At 41.6% G+C, this 21,344-nt stretch overlaps 1 protein-coding gene across 1 annotated transcript in view; it reads left to right on the top strand.

Moving 5' to 3' along the window:
• Positions 1-21,344, top strand: part of VIPR2 (vasoactive intestinal peptide receptor 2) — a 1,121,328-nt gene that overhangs the window by 1,018,389 nt on the left and 81,595 nt on the right. Inside the window, exon 9 of the mRNA XM_086941506.1 lies at positions 20,832-20,901. Within this exon, the coding sequence (XP_086797632.1) occupies positions 20,832-20,901 (70 nt within the window). The remainder of the gene's footprint in view (positions 1-20,831; positions 20,902-21,344) is intronic.

Genomic DNA, 21,344 nt, shown 5'->3' with positions numbered 1-21,344 from the left:
CTCCAGCAGTTTGGCACAGTATGGCAACAGCGATATGGGTCTATAGTTGATGGGATCGAGCGGGTTGGCTCCTGCCTTTTTTATGAGGGGAACGAGAAGAGCTTTTTTCATGTTGCATGGAACTTTGCCCTGTACAAGTGACCCATTCAATAAAGAAAGTAAGCACTCAGGGAGATTGGTGCCCACTTCTTTCAAGATGTGAGGGGGGCAAATGTCATCAGGGGAGCCAGTTTTAACTTTGGTTAATAATTTGAGCAACTTGATATTATCTATGAGAGGGTAAGAGTCTAAAGTGGTACATGGATTCATATAGACCTATCTCACTCCTAAACTGTGATTATAAGCTGTTTGCCAAGATCTTGGCTGATAGGCTGGGTAAAGTGATTCCGTACTTTATTCACGAAGACCAAAAAGGGTTTGTACAAGGTAGACACTTAAATGAACTAACGTTTTCCCTGATAGGTAGTATAGATGTTGCTGTCGAGCAGAAGCTCCCTCTGGCGGTGGTGGCTTTAGATGCTGCTAAAGCTTTTGATCGTGTACATTGGGAGTTTTTGAAAATTCTAATAGAACATCTTCAGCTAGGGGAAAACTTTCTGCAAATTGTGTCACGACTATATCACACGCCGAATTCCAAGGTACTGGTTAATGGAGTTCTTACAAAATCTATCAGGATCATGCGAGGAACCAGGCAGGGATGCCCTCTTTCCCCGCTCTTATTTGACCTTTATATCGAACCGTTGGCCTGCAAAATAAGAGAGACAGAGAATATCCCAGCTTTCACGTTTCAGGGCTGGTCAAGAAAGATAGGTTTATATGCGGACGATATTGTAATTTTAACATCGAACTTGACAAAATCACTGGTCGAAATAGAAAACATTACAAAGAAGTTTGGAGAAGTTTCAGGATATCGACTAAACTCTGATAAAACTGAAATTATGGCTTGGAATATGGATGTGGAGCCTGGAATCTCAAAAAAACAGATTAGATACCATGGGATACAAGTCACTCAAGACATAAAACAATTAGCAACGGTAAATCTGGCCAAAACAAGGAAAGACATCTCCGCAATTTTGAGAAATTGGAGTTTGATACCACTAACTATGATTGGCCGGGTAAATTTAGTTAAGATGATGGTGCTTCCTAAGTTGACCTTTTTATTTGATTCTATTCCTCTCATGTTTGAGAAAGAGGGATTAGTTAAGTTACAGAGTGAAATCGGTTCATTTATCTGGGGTTCCAAGGGGTCAAGGCTATCTTGGAAAAAAATTCGGAGAAAATATGCTAAGGGAGGTCTAGCAGCTCCAGATTTTCAAATTTATTCTTGGGCTTTTCTGCTTAAAAATTGTAGAATGCTCCTCGGAAACCCCAATAATTTAGCGATAGGGGACCTCTTTGCTGCCATGTTGAAAGTAGAAAAGTGCCACTCGCGGGGTTTTTTGTATAAATTCGCAGATCCAAAGTACTTTAAAAAAGTAAGACTGAAGGTCTTAAGAGATTTAGCTACGGTGTGGTACCGTACCAGGCGAGTGACAAAAATCCCATACTTTAGTGCGGCTGCGCCAATCTGGGAGGCTCCGGGGGCACCAAGTTGGACGGAGGATGTATTAGCAAGGGTATTAAAAACAGAAGGCCCACAGGTTTGGGCGAGCTGTTCTGCGAAGGAGTTTTGTTACCGTGGGCGGTCTGCGAGGAACTTTGGGGTCGTAACTTTGCAAAATTTAAGTATCTTCAGATAGGAAAAGAAAAGTTAATTGGACGGCACAACGAGTTTGAAGAGAAGCTGGTTTCAAACACACGGATAAAGAAAGAAGTGGCAACATGGTACTGGGCAATAGTCGAAATGGAGGATGGCCCTTTTCAACTACCGGAGGTCCTGTGGGGAGAGTGCTTGCCGAGGATCGCTACAGAAGAACAATGGCAAGTAGATATGTTGATTCTTTACAAAGTGGTAAAACCTGCAAATTTAAGGAGGAATCAATTGTTCACTCTCCACAGGGCATATTGGACCCCAAAGAGGCTCGCTAAATTTAAGGATGGGGGCACGGTGCTATGCCCTAAATGCAAAAGCCCAAATGAAGACGATATTCACATGTTTGTGACATGCCCGGAGATTCAAGATTTTTGGGCAGCTGTAAGTATAACGTTATCAAAAAGGATGGAGCTAAATATCAAGGTAAGCCCTGAACAGATTATCTCGGGCAGATTGGACACACAAGGTAAGGGCCTTGATGATAATTCTAAGTTGTTTTTTTATGCCATTTTGATTGCTCGAAGAGAAATATGCAAATTGTGGGTATCGCCAGAGCCTCCGACAGACTTAATGTGGATTAGAGCTATGAGAGGCATAGCCAAGTTGGATATGGCCGGCCAATATAAAAGGAAGCACCAGTTTTGGACTTTATTTCTAAATCACTTTGGGTGAGGGGAATGGGAGCTCTAAATTCTATGATATCAACGATGTGAGAAGAAAAATGGTCCGATGATTAAGTCACTTTTGATGCTCTTGGAGGTCAATGTAGTCTATATGCTTTGCTACACCAGGCATGGCTGTGGTACTTCCCATCTCCCTCAAGCCTAAAAAACTGCAGTATAAGCAGTAGGAAACAACCTCTCATAGTTGAGTTGAAAACCACCTAAGGGCGCTACAAGAAAAGAAGGGGTGGGAAGTGGCGTATGAGGACAAAAAAAAAAAAGTCAAGGATTCTCTGCGCCTGGATCTTCCTCGATCTGGTATCCCTGCTGAACAGAATTTGCAGCACTGATTGCCGCCGCCGCCCTGCATGAATTCGATTTTGGGTAGGCGCATCATCAGAGTGCCCGCACACCTACCAGGCAGCAGGATATCTGGGAAATGGAGTTCTCTGAGGCCACGAGCGAACGTTGACACCGCACTCGCCGCGCGCCCTACAGCAATCGTCTGCAGACTCAGGTGAGTGTGACAGGAAGGCAATATGCCAACCTTGTTGTTTGTTTTGGTTTTACTGTGCCAGGATGCTGCCATTCCACCACGCTATCTGGAATTTGGCTTGGCATCTGTGTCCTGACCTATGCAGTTTGGCAACCCATGTATCTTCAAAATTGTCATAAGGGACCTAATTTGTCTTTATTTTGTTGACAGTTAGGGCTTTCTATTAGTATGTTATAGTGGTTGACTACCTGCTGTGAAAGGGACGTAGGCTAGTGCTTTAATTTATTTTGACTTTGAAGGTGAATTGGCTGTTAGTGGAGTATTCCACAGTTAGAACCTGATTATGATGTAGATGAGACCACCACTGACAGGCCATTAGTTGCGGTCATGCGACCACTACTGACAGGCCATCATTTGCGGTCCCACTGACAGAGAGGCTATTGGTCCGACCATCGCATTATAATGCTGGTGGACAGAATGCAGAGGTTGGGGGGAAAGACTGCCACCTCAAACAGGATCTAAGATTCCGTCAGGGTGGCGGTCAAAATAGTTATCCCGACATGAGGGGGTGCTGAGTAAGGAACCACCATCTGGATAATGATTCTCATTTCATACAACCTTTTCATAGTGGTGCCACCGCCATTAAAAGGCTGTCGGAAAGCGACTTTGGGGGACACAAACAGGGCCCTGACTCCTGTGGGCCACAGCAGAGTGGCACTGTTCCACCACTCATATACATGCACAGTGTGCCAGGCACCATATGTGTAGTTCCTATACTCCCAATAGGCTCTGCGCATTGGAATAATATATCCTATAGATTTGACGTAGGACTGAGGTCTACTAGGTCTCTATCGAATATACTAGAATTAATTGTGAGTGCCAGCTAGCTCAGAGATCACTAGAAACTTTCTCGAATACACAAGAAGGGATTAGTTTCTGATAACCGCAAAAACATGAAAACTTTGTTTCCCAAAAATAAGAAACGTATCTCTAGAGTCGCGGAAACAATAGATAGATATTTCACTCAGTCAATCGTGCATGCTTCGTTTCACCAGAGGTGCAGAGGAATAGAGAGATGGGCGTTTTCAATAAAAGTATTTTTTGAACAGTCTTCTGTCTTTTGCAGGAGAAATGAACTGCTACAATCGTAATACTGGTTGCAAAGTACAATGTGTACAGTACGAAGAGTATTATAAAATAATACTGTAAAAGCATGATATGGTTTCTAAGCCATAAAATATAACATAGAAAAAATACATTCATAAATAATGACTAAAAGTACTCAACTGGTGCTTCTAAAATACACCTACCCCGGTGTACCTAACCTAGGTCTAGTACGAGGGAAGAAGTAAGTGAGGTGTAGCTTAAGTTTAGTATTCTTTGCCAAGAATCTCTCCAAGAATTCTCTAGGGGTCTAATCAGCTCCGTACCCTGGTTTTAGAATGAAGGAGGTCTTGTATCTCTCTCTCAGAACTCGATTTCCCAGCAACCCACAAGGGCAGCCTGGAAACATTGGAGCTGGATTTCTCGACTGGAGAAAAGACAGCGTCTCTCAGTGCATCTGCTGGAGGGGTCGGCTTCCTTCAGCACTTGCTGCAGCGAGCTGTGTCGTGTAGGTAGATAGTCGAACTGCTCCAAACCACTGTGTATTTGCCTGGGCAAGTGTGGGATTATTTATACCTTGAAGGTACCGAGATTGACGTAAGGTTGGACATAATAACATCATCAAAGACTCAGTTCTTTGAACACTCCATGATTTCTTGGATAAATTATTATTCAAGCAAGGGGAAGTCCCTGACTGCTGAATGCGGGTTTTTCCAAGAAATCGCTGTGGATTTTCTGAACTAGTGGCAGTAGCCATGCCGTATTTGGACTGCATGGGCTAAGTCTAAATATGGTTATGATTTCCATGCCTATATAAGGATAGGGTGATTTATACCTATATATGGGCATGAATCGGGAAAATTACACTAGGGTCCTAAATTCATATACAACACCCACTCCACTTTATTAAGTTCAACATCACTAAATTATAAGTACTGTAACATATCTAAAGCATGTGTTTACAGTTCCACCCAATATACAAAATTTGCATTTGAAAAGGCTGTACACGAAATGAGAATAGACTGTACACATTTGAGAAAAGTGTTTACATATATGATATATAGCATGAAATGATTAATGTTAACCTAATGAATCACAAAATTTAATTTATGAAATGGCTCTTCAGTACAGAAAAAAAGGTCGACACCATCTTATATAATATATAAACTATTTTTGGTCTCTAGGAAGTATTTAAAAGAATTCTTGTTCTCTAAGAATAGTTCTACTTCAAGCAGATTATTCTGTGCCCAAAATTTTTATTTTTATTTTGGATAAAGGTCAAATTGAATCATAGAAAAATAGAGTTCCCAATTGAGAATGTTTGTTTTGAAAAAGCGAAGGTCAGATTTCAGAGTTCATGGAACGCTGTGTTCAAGATTCAAAAGTCATTCTCGGTGTCAGGAGAAAACATCAGATCGTCTAGGCTGGCAAAGAAACCGTCTACCATAGTAGGCAAAAGTGGAACTACTTCAGTTAGTAGATCAAATGTGCACAGAGGAGAAGCATCGCTGTCAGCGTTAGTCGCATTAGCAATGTTCGCAGTAGGTGGTACCTGTGTGCATGTTGTTCCACGTATCTCAACCTCCGTTAGACTTGCCGGTGAGACCTCAATGAATGCCGTCATCAGGATTGGTAGCCGTTGGGGGCAACACAATTCATGAGCCGTTACCTGACCTAGCAAGGCGTCAACATCCGATGGCAGTACTGATGGAAGTGTAAGACAAATGTGCAACACGCATTCTTCTCCTCAAAGCAGGCATCATAGAACAGGTAAAATGCAATCTTTCCAGATTGGTCTGAATGAAAGGAACCAGGTGGTGATCTCTTAAACGAGCCAAGCCAAGAATCTGTGTAATTCTGTCACGGTACCGCATGGCAAGAATGGGGTCTTCCATGGTAGTCTGGGTATCATTGTTGTCTGGACTTGCCATATCGGAGCAGAAGGAATAAAAATAGAATTCCTGCTATGAGTCCCAAAATGAGAGGCAGGCCGCCGAACACAGAGTGCACGAAATTTGGAAAAATGCCGAGGACTGCTTCAAAGGATGCTAACAGTCCTGAAAAAATCGTCTTAAATACATGTGCAATACCACTCGTATCAGACATGTTTAAGGTACGACCTAACATTTCTGCAAAATGAATTGGGCAGTTTGTTGATAATAAGGTATGTATCTCTGCAGAAGTCCCTGCAACTTGCAGATCATACGTCTCTCTGGACGAGGTCAGTGGCACAGTTTTTTGCAAAAGAATGGCTTTCATTCTGCTTAAAGTATCAATTCGTATAGAAGAGATATTCAGTGAAGGCCATAACGCTGACTGCCTGTCTGTCTTGCCTTTTGGAAACAATACTTGCATACAACAAGTGACCCTGGATGACACACTGACTAGATAGGCTTTTCCTGGCAACATGCCACAACAGCTGTGATCATTCAACATTATTTAGCTACCATTGGATAGCTGCCTAAAAACTGGATCTATCACTGCTGCTGGTGACCGTGCAGGTGACAAGAAAGGTTTTTTGAAGAACCCTCACAGGCTCTGTGTAAATTAATACCTTGGCATAAAAGTGTACCGCTTTGTGAGTTCTTACAGTTTTTACCACTAAGAAATACTTCCTTTCCCCCACTCCGACATTTGTGTTTGTGTGGTAAATTCCAGGTTGACTTAATGTACCCTTTACCCAACCTTTCATATAGGCCTGCTGGTATGTGTTTTAAGCAATACTGAAACTGGAAAATCATCACTGGTATCGTGATGGTGCCATGTATTATCCATTCTACGATAGGTTTCTCAGAAACAGTTAATGGTAATCTTTCCAGTTTTTCTATGCTCAGCACTGTATAGTCTGCTCCTTTTTGTGCCAACGAGATTTGTTTATCTGTAAGGTTAAATACAGAAAACAATGACGTGGTGTTGATTAGACGCCATGGCACGTTGCCTGAACGGAGATTTTGTAACGTCCAGCCTAACAGCATTATAGAACGAAATTGAGACTGGCCATGTTCTAACATATGTCAATGGCAGAGGATACAATGCTGTCCAAAGAATACATTCTGGAGGACAGAGTTGTTAGCTCATTGTCCACTACAGAGAGAGCTTTGTCTAAATTAATACCATCAATTTCACGTATTCTTTCTGCAGTTTCCATTTGCGTGACTTTCCATGCTTCATTGTCAGCAGCGTATATACCGGCGTATATGAAGTGTTTTTGATGCGGTTTACGAGGTCCAAGTAAGAAGTCCCGTATATCAACGCCTTCTTTAAGTAAAGTCAAGTGTTGTTTAATTTCTGGAAGTGTGGATTTCTGTAGCCTCTCAAGGCATAGTTTTCCTACACTGTATGTTGTTACTATCCCTGGATGTTGTCTCTGGGAATTTCTTGGATCTGGCCTATTCACTTTGAACCCTTGTGTTTTGTTCATGAATCTATCTTGACAGTTATTCATGTCTGTGTGCCAGATTAACCATTTTTTCCAATCAGGATAAGTTCTGTTCTGTTGTAAAATACTGTCAGGCATGGGCTTAGGTATGGACGGTTTGTTTAAATCTTTTATCTTAGCCATGATAAGATGTTTGTTGAACATTGTCATTTAAAAACATTATTTTCTCTGGGATAATGCAGGCTCTGAATAAGGCTTCTAAACCTTGCACTTGCCAGTCTTTTGTGCCCCAGACAGTTTTTGTCTCAATGTTGTCTTTCCAAAAGTTAAAACCGAATGTAGACAACTGAGCATAAAAGTTTGCAGAATAAATGTGTTTAGTATTGGTCAACATGTTTTTCATTCCTGTCTTATTCATATTTTTGGAAATAAAACGTTTCTGGATTTGTGACATTAAAACCTGAGAAGTATGGAAACTTTTCATAAAATGTTTTCGAGCTGCCCTTCGGCGTCGTTGGACAATGTTCCCATTGATTGTAAGTAAAAACATTTCCAGGGTTTGCAGATTTGTGCAAATGATGGTGACCATAATGATTAAAACAATACATTTGTTCATAATCTGATGAACCTTCTAAGTATTCATGTCTGTGAATTTAGCTGACATTTCCAAATCTGTCATCATGTTATTAACAGTTTCAAAGTCCCAATCATCAGAACATGTGCTGGGTGAGACAAAGTCACTCAAAGAAACCTTAAATTGGTGTGGAATCTTCAACAGTTCCACCGGGCCATAAATGTCATAATCAGTTGTGTCCCATGCTATACCACCAGGTATAGGAACATCTGTGATGTTCACTGATGACAGTTCTCTTCGCTCACGATGAGATGATTTGTGAGGTTTCAGGGCCAAGTTGATGTTCTTACTTGCTGTGTCCATTGTACTGTATTTTCCATCTATCATTTTTCCCAAACTTAAAACAAGAATGAGCCAAAGTAGGAGAAAAAGTACACCTAACACAATCCAAAATTCAACCCATGGCGAAACCAGATATGTATTTTCAAGTTGATGAAAGAGTTCTGTTATCTTTTCTTTGAAATGTTTATTTGCTGGCGTATTTTCAGGTTCACTGGGATCCTCAGAAAATGTATCAAAGTTGATGAAATAGCCAGAGGCAGTTCTGTCAATTGTTGGAAATGCATCAGGATTGTTTGGAATCGTTGGAGTTGCTTCTTCCTTTGTCATATTAGTATAGTCAGATGCTATATCATTGTAGACAGGTGTTTCTTGAGGAACTATTATTTGGGTCTCAAGAGGTACAAGTTCCATGGCTTTGTTGCATAGTCCTTCTTTTCTCACTGCAGGTTTATCAAAGGAGATAAGTCTTTCAGTTTGAACTTCTTGGATTGTAAGCAAGACTTGGTCTTCTGCTACATCTTGGGAGTCCACTGGGCCTACTACTTATTATCGGCCACATAATGCGGTTTTACCAGGTCAATGGACACGACTCGGTTCTCCTTTTTACCAGCAAGGGGCGGTAGTACCACTGATCTTGTTCCGTGGATAGCTAAGACAGGTACTGCTTTTCTGTAAGAAGGCCCAAATTCCTTCTTCACCGCAATCTTTTCCCTGACTAGATCCCCAATCTTTGGAATCCAGACAGGTCTTGCTGGGACTAGTGGTTTTTTTTCAGTTGTCTTTTGCTTCTGTATTGTATTACTCAGACTTCTTCTTGTTTCATTTAAGTCCTGTAAAACAGCCAAACGGTCTTTGATATCAAAGGGTTTCTGTTCCACTACTGAAGTTTGACATTCGAGGTCTTCGATTATCATTCTAGTACCAAACAGTTATTCATATGGAGTGATTCCACCCAGAGAATTTCTTGGCAGATTGTTAAGACTACATTGCGCACTTATTAGATGTTTGACCCACCCATCACCCGAACCTAATACCCTAGCTGTTATAGATTGCTTTATGTCATGTTTTTTTCTTTCCACTACCTCAGGATGAAATGGACTTGAGTACCGCAATGCAATGCCCAAGCTGGTCCTGGCCTCTTTGTAAGCTCGAGAGCTAAACGCAGTGCCCTGGTCAGAATGTAGTGTGCCGATTGCGTATGTGCCGATAAAGATTTGCAAATCTTTTATAACAGTTCGGGCATCACCAGAGTGCTGAGGCCACATCCAAATCAATCTTGTCCTAATAGTTGTCGGACCGCATTTGTCCATTGTGACGTTTGCGTGTAGAAAGTCTAATGCTGTCTAACAATGGTGTCCGAACTGGGATGGCTACACTGTAGTCAGGTATCTGGTGGTCTTCAAAGCTATGATCTCTGTAAGAGGTATCACAGTTAATTCCGAATTTGTAAACTTCGACGCTCATTCCCGGCCACCAGTACATCTCTTCTAATTTTATTAGAGATATTAATATCCATTGATGTGTCAGACCCTCTCCCATATATGCTTCGTGAATCAAAGCACCTCTCCGGTTCCTGTTTGGAATTACTCTGTCCCCCACTCCAGGGATTCGAGCAAAAGGAACGGAGTTTGCATCAATTATTTATGTATATGTGAGTGGATAGTTTAGAGGTAATGATGCATAGCTACCTTTCATTGAGGCTTTTACTGCTAGCAATGTTTCACCATCTATTACTCTTTTTGAACGAGGGATTGTAGCTACAGAAGCCGTTTGTACAGCTGCCTTTGCGGCTTCATCAGCCAATTAATTCCCTGCAATGTGAACGCTATCATGCTGATGACTCAGTGTATGGATCACGTGAGTCTTTTGTATTTTTTTTGTAATAGAACTACTTGTTCCCATAGTGTTTTATGCTTGATTGTGCCACCTTTTGCGTCTTTGAAACCGTTTTGAATCCAGTTCTGCAGATATTCATTATAAGACTGGACGCAGTAATGCGAATCACACACTATCTGTGTGGGATATTCGCGATCGGCATTTTCAAGCGCCATGTTTAAAGCTTGGAGTTCAGCTTGCTGAGCTGTACAGCCTCCGAGTGATTGAGTTTTAGTGACCATAGGTCTGAATTTACCTTCATGCCAGCGACCTTCAATAATTGCGCACGCAGCGCTATAAGCTTGTTTACCCCCAATTGCGGGCTGTGCTGATCCGTCTGTATATAATATACATTCATAATGTTCTAGAGGCAGAATCTCGGCCGGCAGAGGACATTCGTGTTCATATTGTAGAAATTCTTGTGTTTTCAAGTAGGGGTCAAAGACGTATTCAACATTTGTTGCAGCAAGAGAATTAATGTGAACAACAAAAAATTGACTGAGCTGTTCCTAAAGAGAAGGAGAAGGAAATGGTCACTAAGGTAGGAGGGATAGTGCTCTATGGAGGACCACCCCTGGGTATCTAATTTGTTGGATATAATGGCCTCACACACACTTGCGAGTGTCATGGTTCATCATCGGCAATGTTCCTCGTTGGGCAGGCGGTGCAATGCCCAATGGGCTCACCTCAAAGAGGGGCTCTTTATCGGAGAGCTTTTATCCAACTGCCTATCGCAAGGGTGTGTGAGGCTATTATATCAAACAAATTGGATACCCAGGGGTGGTCCTCCATCGAGCACTATCCCTCCTACCTTAGTGACCGTTTCCTTCTCCTTCTCTTTAGGAACAGCTCAGTCAATTTTTTGTTTTTCACATATTTGGGGTTCTGACTGTGGCTGGACCTTCCATTCTCCTTTCCTTGAATGGTAATCTAAGCCCTACTGGATCATAACTTGATCCATTTCTTCCCCTACCTGTTGTTACACAGCAAGAGAATTAACCCATTTTATCCATCTGGGATGTAAAGCCTTAGCATTTGTAATGCTCGCTTTTGTCACAGCCTCTAAGGCAGGTACAGGTGTAACGATAATTATGCTTTTACCCTGTACTAGAGCTCTCTCTTTTGCTACTGCAGTTTGAACTGCTGTCAGAATCTTTTCTGTAGAAGTGAATTTCATTTCAGCTTGTGTGTACAAGTGTGATTTGTATGCTATTGGTACCTTTTCACCTTCATTAAAGGTTAGGTATGTGAATCCGCATCTCCCTGGGATGATTCGGATTACAAGATTGCCCACTTTGTCACGTGTCTGTAACTGTGTTTTTGCTAACATGTCTGTTTGCACTGAACGCAAACTTTCTGTGTGTTTTTGAGTCCAATTAGTTGGTTTGAAATCAGGTTTGATTAGTTCGTAGAGAGGTTTAACCCTTTCTGCGTAATTCAGAAGGTAAGTTCTTCCAAAATTCATGGAAACCTAGAATTGACTGTAAGTTTTTCAGCGTTTTTGGAGGTTGGAGCTGCACACATTTCTCTAGAAAGCTTGCTGCCAGGCTTTTGCCTTCACTTGATAACTTGTAGCCCAAGAATAGGATGTTGAGATGGGCAATTTGTGATTTCTTAAAATTAAATTTGTACCTTTCAGAAGCAAACCCAAGTATTATGGTGTTCACTCTTTTCAAGTGCACTTCCAAATTATCGTCCGTAAGATAGATGTCATCGACATAAGATAATGCCTCATCATCCAACGTCAGTAGTAACTCTGTTACTCTGGCTGAAAATAACCCTGGACTATTCTTGAAACCCTGGGGGAGACGGCAAAATTGTTTTTGTGTCCCATAATTGAGAAAGTGGTCAAGTACCTGCTTTCTGGTGCAATGTTTTGACAGAAGAAACCATTTGAAATAACTAATGTCGTTTTGTATTTTTTCCGCACGATGTTACTCAGGATTTTCCGTTAGTTGGGGTTTTAATGGTTTCCCACCCAAACTATCTCTACCTAGTTCTTCATAGGATTTTTCAATAATTCTTGTAAGTTCATATGGCTGCTCTGTTATATCTGTTTCATTTAGTTTTTGGCGGATTGCCACAGGCGCTGCTTCACCTTTAATGTTAGCTAATAGTATAGCCGAGACCTGTTTGAAATCTTTTAGTAACTTCATACCCAGATTTAAGGCAGGTTCTGGTCTGTATTCATTTTGAATCTGTCTTAGGACATCTGGTATTACCTCCATAAACAGAACACCACGTTTTTTTGTGTAGATTGAAGCAAAGACTGTAACCCAAGTGTCACAGTCCTCCACATGTGGTGCTATCGCCATTGGTAAACAGATTGTCAGAATTCTGTGTTTCTCATGAGGTGTACTATCAGGAAATACTGCTTCTATCTGAGTAATTTTTTGAGCTAACCAGAACAGAATTTGTTCCCTTTTTGCAGGCAATTTACCAATGACCGATTGTATAGTCTGTGATGTGATTTTGTTTGTGTTCCCCTGGCGAGGGGTGTGTTGTGGAATCCCTACAGTAGGTTGGACTGGTAAGGTCAGCATGACATATTAAACCAATTGTCTATGTATTTTAATTAACTGTTTTAGCTGGGCTAACAGTTCTGGACCTGTCATGTTTTCTATGTCAGGATGTGGTGTATAGCTGGCTAGTACCAGCCATGTTGCTCCTGGTCTACCTAGTGGACCGAGCCTGGTAATGTGATTTTGATGTTTTAGGGCGCCTTTAAACCAGAGCTGATGCTCTTGATACGTTAATGGAATTTCAATTTCCTCATAAGGAACGTATTCCGCTGGAGGTTCCTATACTTTGTAATAGTGGAACTCATGTGTTACTGCATTTGCTGTAGGAAACTGAATCCATGAGTAGAATACCTCTGTCTGCCGATATTCATGTGCCTCTATAACAAAGATTACTTTACCACCTCTTGATGATACTCCATTATTTATGACTTTGTATGTTATTGTGTTTCTTACATTTGCCGGAATGATTATAGCATCATCGTCATTTTGTTGGAGACTGTTAGGAATCGAGCTAGTCCTATCTTTGTGACCATGCCTTACCATCACATGACCATGGATAGGTAGATAAAAACCAGTCCTACCTTTGGCTCATTGCTCGATATTGCCAGTGTTTGGATTCCCTTCCTGGTTGTTGGTTGCTGAAGATTGCAGAGCTGAGCTTCCTCATTTGCTGTCTTAATCCTTGTTGCTGCCCTGTTCCCTCTCACGGGCTCGTGAGGAGGGTTTGTGTTCCTTCCTGCTTCGTTTTGGTCCCTTCCCCGTTTTACTATCCCTTTTTTAGTACAGTTAGCGGTATCCAGGTATCACTTCCCTTTTTCCCATTTTCCTTTTTTCATGCCCCAGTGATTCTGATTATTTGTTTTTGGGTGATTCGGGGGCTCCCGTTCACTCCAGCGTGTGTGATTACTAAACGCTGAGTTACTGAGGCTTGCCGCTAGCTCCAGCGCGTCTCTGCTGGGGTACGCTCCGCTTCGTTGTGTGCGGAAGTGACGTTTTGGGTCACTCCGCGGCGGCTTCGTTTCTAATCGCGCTGTTTGTATAGCGCAACGGAGGGTTTCCCTGCTCCTTGTCCCTTCGAGTTTATTTATTATTGTTAACGGGGTTTTTTGGTATTGGCTGCAAGCCACACCCGACCTTTTTCCCCGCATAATATTATTTTGGTACGAGGACATTTCGATAATAGCTCCTTCCTTGAATCTGCTAAAGTCATTAGCGCAGATACCGGAGTACACCGTTTTTGCTGTTGCAGTACTCCACATCTTTACGAGGCAGAGCCTGCATGTGCCACAGGTGAGAAGGGTTGTATGTTTGATAAGGCATGGTCATTGGGGGTTGGTTACATTAGTGTCCAGTGCATATGAAAGGTGTTGTTTTTCCCCATTGTGCTGCAGGTGCAGAAGCGTAAAGATAGAGGGAGCTGTGTCCTGTTACCTACAAGGGTGGAAGACTTGGTGTCTCCTCAACATTACCACCCTCTTTTCAGGTCCATAGGTGCACCCATAGAGTTTATCCTGTGGGTGTCCAGTGGGCAGGGGAAGGGGACTGGTGCATGCTACGTTCCTGCAGTGCTTGGGTCGGTTGGAATCTAACAGAGACTTGTGTCGTCTAAAACTGCTTGAGCAGCTCTAGCTAATTCTTCGTCACTATTCATTATTGTGTTGACTGAAAGTTTGCAGAACAAGTTTCAAGGAGACCAAGATTAGGTGCACAATATTTTGGAACACTGTATCCTTCAACTTTGAACAAACCAAAAACTAATTCATAGGATTTTAGTCCTACTCAGTTTTGGCGGATATTTCCCTTTCGCCCACTCCAGACGTCTATTGGAGTATTTTACGGGAAGAAAGGGTCTGTGTGAAAAGCACAACTGAGTTACTCTAGTATCTAACTTTAAATTATCGCCTTACCAAACGTTGGGCGCCATGTAGTGTAGTTCCTTTATTCCCAATAGGCTCTGCGCATTGGAATAATATATCCTATAGATTTGACGTAGGACTGAGGTCTACTAGGTCTCAATCAAATATACTCGACTTAATTGTGAGTGCCAGCTAGCTCAGAGATCACTAGAAACGTTCTCGAATACACAATAAGGGATTAGTTTCTGATAACCGCATAAACATGACAACTTTGTTTCCCAAGAATAAGAAACGTATCTCTAGATTTGCACAAACAATAGATAGTTATTTCACTCAGTCAACCGTGCATGCTTCGTTTCAACAGAGGTGCAGAGAAATAGAGAGACGGGCGTTTTCAATAAAAGTATTTATTGAACAGTCTTCTGTCTCCTGCAGGAGAAATGAACTGCTACAATTGTAATACTGTTTGGAAAGAGCAATGCGTACATTACGAAGAGTATTATAAAATAATACTGTAAAAGCATGATATGGTTTCAAAGCCATAAAATATAATATAGAATACATACAATAATAAATAATGACTAAAAGTACTCAACTGGTGCTTCTAAAATACGCCTACCCCGGTGTACCTAACCTAGGTCTAGTACGAGGGAAGAAGTAAGTGAGGTGTAGCTTAAGTTTAGTATTCTTTGCCAAGAATTCTCTAAGGGTCCAATCAGTTCCGTACCTTGGTTTTAGAATGAAGGAGGTCTTGTATCTCTCTCTCAGATCTCGATTTCCCAGCAACCCGCAAGGGCAGCCTGGAAACACTGGGGCTGGATTTCTCAGCAGAAGAAAAGCCAGCATCTCTCAGTGCATCTGCTGGAGGGGTCGGCTTCCTTCGGCACTTGCTGCGGCGAGCTGTGTCATGTGGGTAGATAGTCAAACTGCTCCAAACCACTGTGTGTTTGCCTGGACAAGTGTGGACATATTTATACGCTGAAGGTACCGAGATTGATGTAAGGTTGGTCATAATAACATCATCAAAGACTCAGTTCTTTGAAAACTCCATGATTTCTTGGATAACTTAATATTCAAGCAAGGGGAAGTCCCTGACTGCTGAAGGCGGGTTTCTCCAAGAAATCGTTGTGGATTTTCGGAACTAGTGGAAGTAGCCATGCCGTATTTGGACTGCATTGGCTAAGTTTAAATATGGTTATGATTTCTATGCCTATATAAGGATAGGGTGATTTATACCTATATATGGGCATGAATTGGGAAAATTACACTAGGGTCCTAAATTCATATACAACAATGGTGCCTGACAAACGGAGCATGAATGTGCCCAAAGTGCTTCTTAACACTGTGGCTTGTGCAGCGGCCCTTTTCCTGCGTCTCCTGGGTCTCCTGATCACTGCAACTGCAGTCGGCAGTTCAACCGCTCCCTATTGTAATGAGGCCCTTCATGTGGATGTTTAGAGGTGTCTCCATATACTTTGATTAAAGTGATAACAGCCTTGTGTGACTGTGTGGGGGCATATTTTTAGGATTGTTTGAATCATAGCTTGTTCAAAGTCTACGATTTTTTTTGGAGGGTAGTAGTTATTTGTTGTTTTATATAGTTTAGGAGTTCGAGGTGGGTGCTTCCTTGTTTGAAGGGAGTAATGTGTATATGAAAGGGATATTGGTGTTTTGAAATTTACATTGTATGGTGTATATTTGAGTAAATGACACATTTTGACTGTACCATCCATCATCCAGTTTTAGCACTGGGTATGTTATATTACATTGTTTGCAGTGAAGAAGATTATGATACATGTTTTATGGAGTGAGTACAAGCACTTTATCACTGGTTATCAGTGGGAAAGTGCACAGAGTACAAAGGCCAACAAAAACGTAGTCCGCAAAACAGGAGGGTAGAAGGCAAAAAGCTTGGAGGTGATCGATGAGAGGGCCAATTCCAAAAGATCTTCTCTCTGATAGCACCAGGGAGGAGGAGGATGCCAAGGAAAGGGAAAGCTGCTGGAACTATAAGAGCAGGAACTTAATGCCCACCAATAACAGAGTGGCACAGAGGTTGCAGCTCACAAAAGGGGAGCAGGGAACATTTGAAACTGGGTGACCCTGTAGGAGAAATGTGGAAAAATTAGCTTCGGATCTCTAAAGAGCATATGGTTTAGATTTAGAGACTAAAGTCAAGGACAGAGAATTTTACCCCGCAATACGACTAAATAAGGAGGGCAATCTAGGCCATAATTAAGTGATGATTCCAATCTGGAACCCTAGTATTGATGACGTTACTTGCCATTACTCTTCTGAGGGGTCTGATGTTGGAATATCCCTGATGGTGCTGACCCCTTCGTTTTCTATCTTCATGATGGGTTTGTTTCACATGAAAAAAACAATCCCCATGAAGAATTCAGAGGGTTTAATTATTTACCTCCAACTTTCAATGCTCTAGATTCCTCAGAGGTTGACCAGGAGTCGTCGTATGTAGAAATTTGAAGATAACAAATTGTAGCTGGGAGATATAGTTTTTCCTGAAGAAGGTGGTAGTCACACACTAGTACCCACCGAAACGTGTTGATGCCTTTTTGTAAAAAATAAGTTTGAACACTAGATCTTTGGGACAATTGTTAGTTGAAGGAAAACTAATATATGAAATATTCTGACTGTTACAAATTATCTAATACAGACTGGTGTTTCAGGGAATGACATGAGCTTTCTATTTAATGTGTTCTCCCGCTTTGTTGTTTGATTAGCTATTAGATTCATCTTTGTTTCTTCTATGTGATTTACCTGATGAAATGCTGTTTTTTTTATGCTCGTTTTAATGTTTTTTAGTAACGCACATTGTTTGTCTTGTTTTATAATGTTTTAAATAATAATTACAATATATTGTTGAAACAATATTGGGACAACTTCAAATTTATGTGATTATTCCTTTTTTATATTTAAATTTAAATGTCATGTATTGGTGATGTGGTGTAATTAGTGTGCTGATGAGAGAGAAGTGTTTGAGTCTACCAAAGAGGAATTTAGTTTTTTGACTTTAGACTATTTATTAAGCCTGAGCAGTGAACTCCGCTCCGCTCATGGAGTTTGCAGAGTTTTACACTTAAAAAGTTCTGAAAAACTCACGGAGGGACTTTGTTTCCTCGGTCGTCATGCTCGCCAACGTTAAATTGGGAAACGCGAGCAAAAAAAATCCAATGCTAGACCACCTGCGAGCGAGATTTTTCAACGCAGGCGGTCGCCACCACTCGTATTGAGAAACCATCCGTTCCTGTTGAGGAAGTTGCCTCTCGAGTAGAAAATCTACTCAAGTGGCAGAAAGAAGCAGCGCCCTCTTGCGCTAGGCATGGTGCAGTTTGCACTGATTTTCCAGGCTGGGACAAACAACCGGCGTGACCTAATACACTCTGATTTGTGCGGAACTACGCATTGCGCAGCTGAGTTTTTTGGTCACTTTGCAGAGTTTTGTGTAATTCCACCCATGCCTACTATTTATACCATTCATGAGGTACAATACACCGATTTGTAACATTCTTGGCCTAGTCATAAACAACAACTACAACCATCTGATAAGGGGGACACAGGTGGCTCTTGACCTCAGGGAGAGGTAGTGTGGGCCAGGGTGTATGTGTCCAGATGTCCGGCGTTGAGAGCTCATGATCGCTACATATGGTTTGTATGTTGTGTCCTGAATGACCTGGTGTTCCTAACCTTGGATCACTGACAGAATATTGAGGAGCAGAATATCGACCTGCCAAAATATCGATGAAAAAATATAGAATGACAGAATATTGACTTCCTAATCTACAAACAGGTAAGTACAAAAATATTGAATCCTAAATATTGTTGTAAATAATATAGTTTGCTAAAATATCATGGCATTCACTGATAACATTTGTACTGACATCCTCAGGATTTTGCATACAGTTGTCTTTGCTGACAATAACATTGTTATGCTTGCCTAGATTATGGCATACATAGACATTGTTTCTGCTGGAATCGACATTGTTATGTGTTCTTAGATTATGGCATACATTGGCATTGTTTCTACTGGTATTGACATTGTTAGGCCAGCACATTTTATGACGTGCATCGACATTGCCTTTATTGGTATTGCCGTGGTCAGGTCTGCATATATCCTGGTGTGTAATGACATTGGACAGTAAGTGCATTTTCTCTTTCTCACTTGTTTGGACTTAAGTGCCCAGAGTGGGTCAATTTTAAGTGCCTTTAAGGGCATTTCACAGAAGATGTCCACTTTACTGGTGGTCCACAAGGCAGGGCAGGCCCTGTGAAAACAAATAGTTTGATAACAAATGCAATAAGACTGTATCGAAATTGAAGGAAGCTCTAGAGATAAGGAGTTTGCTATCGCTTACCGCAGGGGCTATAAAATTAAACTTGCCAATCAGAAGGTCAGGCTAAAAGAAAGAGCCTGGAATGACTTAGCCCAAGGCTGTAAAGTGGGAGATGGCGCTCTGTTTTGGCAGGCAATTAACTGCCCTGGTCTTGTTAGTGACAACTATCCTGCTTTATGCCACCATATAACTGAGGGACAGAGGGTGGCGCATTTTGAGGGGTTAATAATGGCGAGGTGGTAGTTGTGGATGCCACCCTGGGAGCATCTTTTGGAGATAGACAGGATATTGCTTATTCCCTTGAGGAGGTGTCCAAGGGTATTTGGTCCTTATCAAGTAATAAGGACCCAGAACCAGATGGGATCCCTCCGGATTTGTCTCAGGTTGACATTGAACTGTCGGTCTCCCTCTTGGCATTGTTTTTAAATGTTGCAGTGAAAGTGGGTCCTCCATCAATTCGGCTACTGAAATATTTGTTACTGACGTTCCTTAACTTTAGGTAAGCATGACCGGTCCTTGTGTTTCTCCTGCTATTACCTGATGATCATAATATTTTAAAAGTGGGCGTTTTTTAAGAGCTGTAGTGAGAGTTAGAAACTTTGTTAGATTAACTGTGCTGCTGGCCCCTGTCTTTTTGAAATCCGAGGGTTGATTTTAGAGTATTTTATTTTGAGTTTATATTCACCAAGGGGCTGATTCCGATCTGGATCGGAAAGCTCTCCGACCGAGCCGGATCCGAAGTGTTTACCGACCGAGCCGGAGTCCTGCAGTCCGACCAAGCGAGTACGATGCGGCCGTATGCTGCCGGACTCAAATCGGTCAGACTCCCATAGAAGTCAATGTGAGCCGGTCATATGACGTGTACATGGGCTCCCATTGACTGAATGGGTACGTCTTGCACAAGGGCGCCCCCTACAGTGGATAGGCGTTAGTGCCATCCGCACCATACATGCCTGTGTTGAGGAGACCCTTGGGTCTCCCCCTGTGTCTGAGTCATAAGGCTGCGGGTGACAGGGGGTCCGAAGCGGACCCCCAAAGGCAACTTTCGAGACGTTTCGCGAGCCGGACACTTTGACTCGCACAGGATGTCCGACGCGTGCATCGTACTGGATCGGTCATAAATCGCATCCATTGCATGGCACCGTTATCTTACGGCTGAGAAGTACGGAGCGGTTCGGACTGGAAAATGTAGCTCGCACCGTACTTGCTCACTCGTACAGCTGTACGAGTCGGCAGAAAACACACGTGCTGCTTGACGTTTTTCCGTCCGGATCGCATTCGGTGCCCTTTCGAGCGAGATCGGAATCGTCCCCAAATTGTGTAATGTGTATTTTAACGGTTTTACATGCTCTCTATTTATGCAATAATTTATATTTGTTTGTTTGTGCTTTTATGGTTATAATATAACCGAATAAAGACTATTTGAATGAAAAAAGGTTTTCATAGCAGGGTTGCTTTAACCTATTTACAGGCCGTATCTGGCAGAGATCACTATTCATTTTTACCAGAGTACTTTCCAAAAATGCTAAAGATTAGCTAAAGTGTGCAGACTATAATATGTTGCTTAGTTTCTAGAAAAATGTCAGACCAGAGGGAGACCACTACTGATTCAGTAGCCACAGCCCTATATAAAGATGAAGGTCGGATAAATGCAAATGAAGGGAAAAAACATAATGATGGCAAGAATGAAAAACTTTTTGTTTGTTAAACTCATGTAACAGTTCTGTTCAAATGTAAAAAAAATCAGATTTTTTATCGCTGAGACCATGTGCATTCTTTCCAAAATGTTCTACTTTTAACAAAGGTATTAAACCATTCAAGTACTGCACTTATTCTGAAGTCCTTTAATTTGCCTTTTTATATTCCCAAACACAAAAAAGTGTGTCCTTTTTCAGATTTTTTCATTTTCTTTGCAGGTGCTGGGATGTGAATGACAACAGTGTTCCATGGTGGGTTTTGCAGTTGCCCATTTTAATTTCAATAATAGTAAGTGACATAAAATATTGGGTTACGTGTACCATAAAGACCGTTTCACATCATTTGTGTCCTTCGATTTATGATAGCATATAAATGGCATAGAACTAAATGCGTTTGTATCTTTATGAGACATGTTCATTAGGTCGTCCCTTTAGAGTAACAGTCACTGTCACACGTTGTAGCCTCCATCCCCATGACCCTTGCAACCTATGTGATTTAATTGATCTGGTTACTTATATTTAAAAAAAAGTATTTATTTAGTTTTTGTTAGCATTATTTGAACTATCAATTTCTGTTTATCAACATGCTAAAGAATAGTAAATTCAATGATAATTATTTCCCCCCTAAACAGTCGCCTCCCCCCTAAAAAACGGCAGGAAAGGGAAAAAAACATTTGTTTTATTTCTCCTTTCCTGCGGAGGCCTGGGGGCAGCCCTGGGGGGTGACAGCAC

Source organism: Lissotriton vulgaris, chromosome 10, assembly GCF_964263255.1.
Source record: "Lissotriton vulgaris chromosome 10, aLisVul1.2, whole genome shotgun sequence".
Taxonomy (NCBI): Eukaryota; Metazoa; Chordata; class Amphibia; order Caudata; family Salamandridae; genus Lissotriton; species Lissotriton vulgaris.
This window is presented reverse-complemented; position numbering and strand designations above follow the sequence as displayed.